Source organism: Ips typographus, linkage group LG1, assembly GCF_016097725.1.
Source record: "Ips typographus isolate SLU linkage group LG1, UJ_Ityp_2.0, whole genome shotgun sequence".
Taxonomy (NCBI): Eukaryota; Metazoa; Arthropoda; class Insecta; order Coleoptera; family Curculionidae; genus Ips; species Ips typographus.
In genome coordinates, this window is record NC_138422.1 from 15,153,508 (window position 1) to 15,162,667 (window position 9,160).

The 9,160-nt window shown below is 38.8% G+C and overlaps 1 protein-coding gene across 1 annotated transcript; it reads left to right on the forward strand.

Annotated features, from left to right (window-relative positions):
* The first annotated feature begins 1,474 nt into the window (after positions 1-1,474).
* Positions 1,475-8,784, forward strand: LOC145729139 (uncharacterized). Its single transcript, XM_081979782.1, has 3 exons — positions 1,475-3,220; positions 3,328-6,070; positions 6,126-8,784. The coding sequence occupies exons 2-3, from the start codon at positions 4,171-4,173 to the stop codon at positions 8,510-8,512; spliced, it is 4,287 nt and encodes a 1,428-aa protein (XP_081835908.1). The 5' UTR covers positions 1,475-3,220; positions 3,328-4,170; the 3' UTR covers positions 8,513-8,784.
* The last annotated feature ends 376 nt before the right edge of the window (positions 8,785-9,160 follow it).

Here is a 9,160-nt window from a genome sequence, read left to right on the forward strand (position 1 = left end):
CAGTGAGTGATCCATTTTCCGAAAAATTGTTGTTTTTTCACATGACGTTAGTTAAGAAACGTCCAAAAACGTTCCAGATATTGACCTAAATAACACTTAATTATGTTAAAACAAAACCAAAAAAAATTATTAGTTATTTGGGGACTACTTGAAAATTTAACTTTTTTGTATGCATTTCTTTCACACCCTGTATAAGGTAGTCAAACTGCTTTAAAGCAAAAGGTTTTTACATCAGTAAAAAGCCAATAAACCAAGCCCAATGACAGGCCGAACCGCATTAAAATCTGCTGATTTGTTTCGAAATGGTCTTTAAAAAAAGACCCAAAAAAATCACTGTATATTTATGAGTTTGACCAAAATTGCTCTCTTTTATTCTTGTAGAAAGAAACATTTCCTATAAATTGATATTTTGACGTTTTTTCCTAACTTCAGATATTAAGGAGTTATCGATATTTTAAAGCTGACAACAGCTTATTATTCCAAAAATGGGCAAAGACATTTTCAAGATGGATTAAAAATATAATATTTTAAATTTTCATATTTAAGTAAAATCTTGTTTCTTTTATCTTACATGATGTGAGTATTAAGTAACGTCAGTTATGCAATAATGTTTTCCGCCCAAACTATAGGCGCCATCTAGTATTGGAGTATTGCTTCACACCCTCTATAATCTTTGTAATAAATGAAACGTCAATCGCCATCTACATCATTCGTCAACAACGAAATGTGAGGTTATGCTTTAGTTATACAACGCTAGTGCCCTCTGCCAGCAATTCCCTTAATTTACCGTAGTTTATATTGTTTTGTGCAGAGATCTGAAAGCCAGATGGGTACATCATTTTGCACCTTCTAACATTTTTGTAAGCAACGTTTTTTTATCGATTGAGTGATGAAAAAGAAAACTGCCCTAAAAGTCTACATGTAGAAGAACGTTAACGCAAAATAAATGATCAAGTTTAATCGATAGTCGCCAGTTCAGAACGTTACCGATAGAGGTCGGTACATAGCTAAAATTTATCAAAATCTCAACCAATTCTTTTAAATTTCCCCAATTAATAATAACAATAATAATATCTTAAATAAACATATTAATTTTTAATGGGTAGAAACTTAAAATTAGCTTAATTATCTGGTTGGTTCTTCATTCAAAATGCATAAAAATAATGAAAAACTGTACAAAAAAAGTGTTATTAACATGTAAAAACGTCATTAGAGCAGTGCAATATGTCTAATAAAAATGTGTTTAAATTTGTTTCTCGCAAAAGAGAGTGAATGCAGTTTGAATATTTGGTAGAAAATATTGTGTATAGTTTTTACAAAAATTTTATTATCAAAAAGTACAATGTTTGTAAGCTAGAAAAATATTGAGAGGCAACATCACACTAAACAGTGTTTTGGAGGCAATTTTTAAGCAGGATTTTCTCAAATCAAAATTTGTTAAGCAAATGGTACGACACCTTAAATATTAACTGTTGCGATCTTTCGGTGCAACAAAACGAAAATTAATTTAAAAATAGCCACTTGCCCAGGCGCAATAAAAAACTGACCTTCTTCGAAGCGTTGTTGGAGGTGTTGTCCTCTCCGTCTAACTCAACGCAACCGATGTTGCATCGAAATTTCTCTCTCTCGTCGCCAAGCGTCTACCCGTTAAACTTTGTTCGGGAACGTTCCAGTGCCCCGAGAACTCTTAACAAGAAAGGTCGTTCTCATTTTTCTCTCTCTCGCATAAAAACACACGCTGTTAATTTGATTGTTGACTAGTATCATACTCTTGGTATCACTTTGTTTTTGGATTGTTACATCCAAACCCAGACCGTTTGTTTTGGCTGATAAAACGGCCACCCAGATTTGTGAAGTACTTCGGATTGCCAATCCGAACCCCAAGTGGTTTTATTTTAGGTCAAAGGACCCCCTGAGAGCCCTGGTTAAAATAAGTTAACCTATTAAACGCAATACAGGATTGTTGTACGGTAAAACAGTGGACCACAAACCCAGATTAAATCCAATTTGACAAATCAGGTTGGTTGAATTTTGGAAAGACAGGCCCGGACTAGTAAAATAAAAATTTCTCTGGTGGCTGACGGAAAGATCAGTAAAGCTGTGACTAAACTGTAAGTTTGTTTGACTATTATTTGTACTGTTTGTTTTGATGCAATCGCAGTGAAATTCCCGTGTCAGTGTTAGTGAAATAAAGGTGCAATATGCATCTCTCGCATTATTTTGTCACTTCAACTCAGAATAATTTTGGGTATTTTGCTCTTTATAATTGAACGTGGTGCTTAGCATTTTATTAAAGATTAATACTGCGTTATTGTGATAATTAACGTTGGTACTTATCTACTCTTATGACCGATGATGTAAATAATTTTGTTGAATATTTGATTGCCATATTTAGTTAAAAAATAAGACTTGTTTTAGTTATAAGTTTTTTTGGTCGTGTTGTTGCTACGACATTTGTACACCTAAATAGTTGTACCCGTATTTGTGTTTTTTGCTACGTTAAGTTGTAAGATCAGCAACTTATTAATTTTGTTTATTAATATAAAATTTATTGACTGGTGAATTAAAACTAGTGTATTATTTCTTGTCCCTGCAGACCATTTACTAGTACAGAACGGATGATAAAACAGATCACCCTATATTTTTTACAGTGACATTCTTCATATTAATCTGCATAAGTAGTTTGTTTGCTTGTGCACCCTAGAAAGTCGTTGCACAATAATTTTGATTGTGCCGCGGATTTTTCATTAACTTACTTGAGCAGGTTTTGTCCTAGGAAAAGGAATTAGGGAACAAATATTAAATGGCAGAAAACTTATTCAAAAAGCTAGAGTATTTAATATCCCAATGTATCTTTCCTTTGTAGACTATCAAGAAGCATTTGATAAAGTAAACTGGAGCTATCTTTGGACCATAATGGAGGAAATGGGAACGCCAAAACACCTGGTTCAACTGGTGCGCAACCTCTATCAGAAAAACAGCGCGAAAGTCAGAATCGACGGGATTTACTCGGGGAGCTTCAAAACGACGAGACAGAGGGTTGCATTCTTTCACCTACCTTATTTAACGCTGATAGCGAATACGTCATGAGAGAGGTTCTAGATGAGTGGCAAGGCGGAATACCAGTTGGTGGAAGGCGGATGAACAACCTCTGTTGCGCCGACGACACACTGATCATAGCGTCAACAATACCAGAAATAACGGAAAGTATGAGCAGACTGTCAGTTATTAGCGAAAAATATGGCTTAAAAATAAATAAATCTAAAACGAAACTAATGAGAATTTATAGACATGACAAAAATTCTCCACAAATATTAGAAATTGCAGGCTAATATGAAGTGGTAAACAATTTCAATTATCTTGGTTCCTTGATTACCAACACTGGGAAATGTGAAAGCGAAATACAGCGTCGTCTAATTATAGCAAGATCAGCGACTACCAATCTAAATAAAATATGGAAAGACAAATCTATCACCAAAAAAACCAAACTCCGTCTAGTTGATGCTCTTGTCTTCCCCATTGCAACGTACACAGCGGAAACATGGACTTTAAACAAAGCAGTTAAAAACAGAATAGAAGCTTTTATTCATCAAATGTGGGTTTATAGGCGACTCTTAAGAGTATCGTGGACAGAACACCGAACCAACGTATCCGTATTACAACAAATTGGTCCACGTTTAAGGCTGCTAAACAGAATAAACCGCATGTATCTTCAGTACCTTGGGCATTGTTGGGTATTCGATTTTGTCCAGAGAAGAAGAGATGAGTTGTCTACCTAACCTAACTTTGTATGTTCGAGTTCGAGAGAAAAAAAAGGTGCATGCGGTACAGAAAGATTTTATATACTTTTCTTGGTGGTCTTTAATGTAAAAAGCCGTTTTCGTTGTTAATAAACTGGTTAAAGTGAATTGCCCTGACTCCTTATTTAGAAACATCGACAGTCAGTATCCATCGTGTTTAATAAGACGGGTAGTTTTATTCAGAAACGCGATATTTGTGGCGACCGTGACAGGACTGTTGATGGTTAATGTTCATAAGGGGCTTTTACTGATGTTCTTGGAAAGAAAACAGCTCAGCCAGTGACCAGAGACAGTGTAGGCCTATCAAACTTTTACCGGGTTCCCTTTGTGTTGTTATTTGAACTGCTGGAGATATTGTATCGGGTTTGAGATGGCACCTAATGTTGAAAGTAAGAAGAAAAGTCGTACCGTTTTACGCAGTAACTTTACGCGTACCGCCAATGAACTTGAGGCTCGTCTATGTGAAGTGTGTCCAGATGATAATGGCATTCGTATTTCCTGGGACATGCTGCAAGCCAAGTTTGAAACCCTATCAGTAGTAGAGGATGAGTTTTTTGAGCTTTTGTTGGAGGAAGCTGATGAGAGGGAGTTGGAAGCTGAAGTACAGGGCCGGGATGAATATCTCAGGAAGTTTACCGCACTTAAAGTAAAAGTGAATGGTTTTTTGGAGAATATCTCCCAATTAAGTAATCCAACTGCAATTACTAGTCAGCCTTTAAACGTAAGTAAACGTAGATTTGAATTGCCAAGAATTGAATTCAAACATTATGATGGGAGTATTAGAGATTGGTTAGCATTTTGGGGTCAGTTTTCCAAGATTCATGATGATCCTTCGATTGATAATAGTGACAAGATAGAGTACCTGTTTCAAGCCACATTGCCTGGAAGTAGGGCAAACCAACTGGTGGAGAGTTATCCAGCTATGGGGGACAATTACTATAAAATCATTGAGAGCATGAAAAATAGGTTTGGACGAGAAGATCTTCAAATTGAGGTATATATAAGAGAGTTGCTAAAACTAATAGTGTCCAACACATCTTCACCAGGTAAGATGGATATTTGTGTACTCTATGACAGGTTAGAAACCCAGTTAAGAGCTCTAGAAACATTGGGAGTCACTTCAGATAAATGTTCAGCCATGTTATTCCCTTTAATTGAATCATGTTTATCTCCAGAATTGTTACGTGCTTGGCAGCGTTCAGCAAGTTTTGACACATGTAGAGAAGATGATCCAACACTGACACCCCTAGAACAGCGACTAAAAGGACTAATGGCTTTCCTAAGGCGAGAAGTCGAGAATGAAGAGCGAATCAACAGGGCAACTGAGGCTTTTGGCCTAGCAGGAAGTTCAGGACAGTCCAAAAGGGAAAGAGATGTCCAGAAGCGTACCAAGGATAGGAGTGGAGGCGAACCAACAGCTTTGGACCTTTTAAACACTAATACAACTGGGTGTATATTTTGTTCTGGAGAACATGCGTCAGAATCCTGTTTTAAGGCCCAACAAATCAGTCTGGAGAAAAGAAGGGAGACAGTGAGCAAGAAAAGAGGTTGTTTTCGCTGTTTGAAGATAGGTCACCAGGCAAAGCAGTGCAGAAAACATTTAAAATGTCTAGTATGTAGTAGGTCTCATGTAGTTTTGATGTGTCCAGCTATTCCGGCTGAAAAGAGTCATGGACCTAAGGTGCTCTCTGATGCTGCAGAGAGGGTTTTGAAGAATGATGAGGTTGTAAAAGAGCCTGCCCTGGCCAACTACACTCAATGCCCAGATCAAGTATTTTTGCAGACCTTAAGTTTAACATTGAAGGGTCCCCAAGGACAGAAAACGGTAAGAGCTTTAATTGATTCCGGTTCTCAACGTTCCTATATTCTTAGAGACACCGCAGCACAGCTTCAATACCGGCCTAAGCGAACTGAACAAATTGCCCACTGCTTGTTTGGTGGCTCTGAAATGGTGGTGGGACACAGTTGTTATAATGTTACAGTTTTTGGAAAGAACCGTTCCCTGGAGTTTGAAGTTTTGGATCAAGCAGTAATCTGTGGAAGTTTGAGTTCAACGCTGCATGAACCATTAAAAAGTGAATTACACTCATTAGGGATCGAAATTTCAGATAAATTTCAGTCAGGGCCCATAGAACTGTTACTAGGTGCAGACATACTAGGGAGTTTCTTTACAGGAAAGCAAAAAGTGTTGCGATGTGGATTGGTTGCTCGAGAAACTTATTTTGGCTGGACCCTAGTAGGAAAAACGCAAAGTGCAGAGACACGTTCTAGTACAGTTACAACTACTCTAAACAAACCTTTTAGTAAAGAACTGTTCGCTTCCAGAGTTATGGGAACTGGAGACTATTGGTATAAAAGAGCCCTCGGATAAGAAAACCAAGGAAGAAGCTGCGTTAGCAGCGAGGGATCTCTTTTTACAAACAGTTAAAGTCAACGACGAGGGACGCTATGAGGTGAGGTTGCCATGGTGGGACGATCACCCCCCCCTGCCCGATAATTATCAGTTGGCCCAAAAGAGACTGAATTCAGCTGTTAGAAAATTGAAGTCAGAATCCCTTTTTGAAGAGTATGGTCAAATTTTTCATGAATGGACAAAAGAGGGCATTATTACTCAATTGGATCCAGGTATGGTTGACCATTTTGTAGGACATTATCTGCCTCACCGACCGGTGATAAAGGAAAACAGCGCTACCACCAAGATTAGGCCTGTGTTTGACGCTTCATCACATGAAAAGAACACGCCCTCCTTGAATGACTGCTTAGAGAAAGGGCCAAATTTAATTGAGCAGATTCCAGCCCTATTAATGCGTTTCAGGGAGAATAAAATGGGGGTGGTAGCCGACATAAAAAAGGCCTTTTTGCAAATAAGTGTCCACCCAGAAGATCAAAAATTCCTGAAGTTTTTATGGATTGATGTTAGCGGACAGGAAATAGTTTATCAGCACCAACGGGTGGTTTTTGGCGTAAATAGCAGCCCATTTTTACTTGGGGCTACTTTGGACCTCCATTTAAGTAGATGTTTGGAGGAATTTGATGGTGACACAGCCAACTATTCGAAGCAGACGATTGAACGCCTGAAAAGAAGTTTCTACGTAGATAATTGTGTCACTAGTTTGGGAAATGAAAAGTCCGTGAAACAATTCATCAGAGAAGCGACTACAGTCATGGAAAAGGGATTATTCGAGCTTAGAGGGTGGGAGCACACTCGCAATGCAAACTTGGAAGAGTTCGAATTGGTAGAAGCTTGTCCAGTTCTGGGACTAAGTTGGAATCCTCAGAAGGACACTCTGAGCATTCATGGTAGTTTCTTTGAAGATATCAGTATGGACAATTTGGTGGTGACAAAAAGGCAGATACTCTCTATGGCTCAGAGGGTTTTCGATCCGGTAGGTTTTGTGACTCCGGCCACTTTAACCCCGAAAGTTTTGTTGCAGAAGCTGTGGGAGAAGAACTTGTCGTGGGATGCCCCAGTTGACGACGACACAACGATCAAGTTCAAACGATGGGCCAGCGAGTTGCCTTCCTTGTTAAGTATTGAGATACCACGTTGGATTATGGCTGGAGTTGGAGAGTCACAAAACGACAGTTTACATACATTTTGTGACGCAAGTAAAGATGCCTACGCCTGTGTAATATTTTTGCGTACTGTACGGGACGGGCAAGTATCTGTATTTTTAGTAGCCTCTAAGTCTAGAGTGGCCCCCCTAAGAAAGTCTGGGTCCAAGATGACAATCCCTAGATTGGAGCTGCTGGCAGCCACTATAGGAGCCCGTCTGTACTCAAGTTTGAGTATTAACTTAGAGCAGAAAATACCAGCCTATTTTTGGAGTGATTCCTCGACAGTTGTAAGTTGGATTCAGCGGCGAGAAGAATGGGGTGTTTTCGTTTGGAATCGGGTGAAGGAAATTCGAGATTTGACAGCGCCAGAGGACTGGCGTCATTTACCTGGTTCCTTGAACCCTGCGGATTTGCCTTCACGAGGCTGTTCTCCAAAGGAATTGCTTGAGCTGAGATGGTGGGAGGGCCCATCATGGTTGTATGAAGATCCATTAGCTTGGCCCTCTACGACAGATAATGCTAATGAAGAAGAAATCAATCTAGAGAGGAGAAAGAAGCTTGTGACTACCCTAAGCAATCTTGAACAGTCCAGCTTCTGGCATTTTGGATATTTTTCTCGTTTCACGAAGACTGTAAGAATGTTTGGATGGATTTTAAGGTTTTTGCACAACTGTAGACGTCCTAGCAGTAAACAAACGGGTGAACTAAGTGCCGAAGAATATAATGTTGCTGAAACATCGGTTTTGAAATTAGTTCAACATGAATGTTTTTCAGGTGTAGAAGACAGACGAATTTCCACCCTTAAACCATTCTTTGATAACAAGGGCCTACTGCGACTTGAGTCGAGAGTGTCTAGTAGACTGCAGGATACGGAAAGCTATCGTTTTCCCATTGTGATGCCGTCCAAACACATCCTAACGAGAAGCTTAATCATGGACATTCACCTACGATCTTGCCACGTAGGAACGCAAGGATTGCTATCGATAATGAGATTCAAAGATGAGAACGTCATAGAGTCAATCTCAAATGCAAAAGAGGTGGAATCAACCGAAACTTTAAGTGATCAGGAAGACGACTTTATGTCGGCGGTTGAACCCAAAATTAAGAGGACTAGATGTGGGCGTTTAACTAAGTTGCCCAAACGTTTTTTGTAAAGCGCGCGACACTTCTTTGTTTTTTCGAAATAATCATTTTGTATTTAGTTTGTAAGAAACTCTTTTGTGAAATACTTTCTTAGGTGGGAGAATGTTGGGTATTCGATTTTGTCCAGAGAAGAAGAGATGAGTTGTCTACCTAACCTAACTTTGTATGTTCGAGTTCGAGAGAAAAAAAAGGTGCATGCGGTACAGAAAGATTTTATATACTTTTCTTGGTGGTCTTTAATGTAAAAAGCCGTTTTCGTTGTTAATAAACTTGTTAAAGTGAATTGCCCTGACTCCTTATTTAGAAACATCGACAGTCAGTATCCATCGTGTTTAATAAGACGGGTAGTTTTATTCAGAAACGCGATAGGCATATAGCTAGAAGATCAGGAACAATGGAACGACTAATCATAGAAGGGAAAGTAGAAGGCAAACGCTCCAGAGGCAGATCTCCAACTAGATGGGTAGATCAAAAAAACATGAGACTGCATGATGCCGAAAGGATTGCACAGGATAGGCAAGCATGGAATCAACTGCTGAATCAAATATAAATGGTGTCACTACATCCTTTGGAGGATAATGGAAAGAGGAGGAGGAGGATAAATGGCAAACTGTAAATTCTCTTTATAAGTAAAGACTTCATTGACATCAAAATATCAC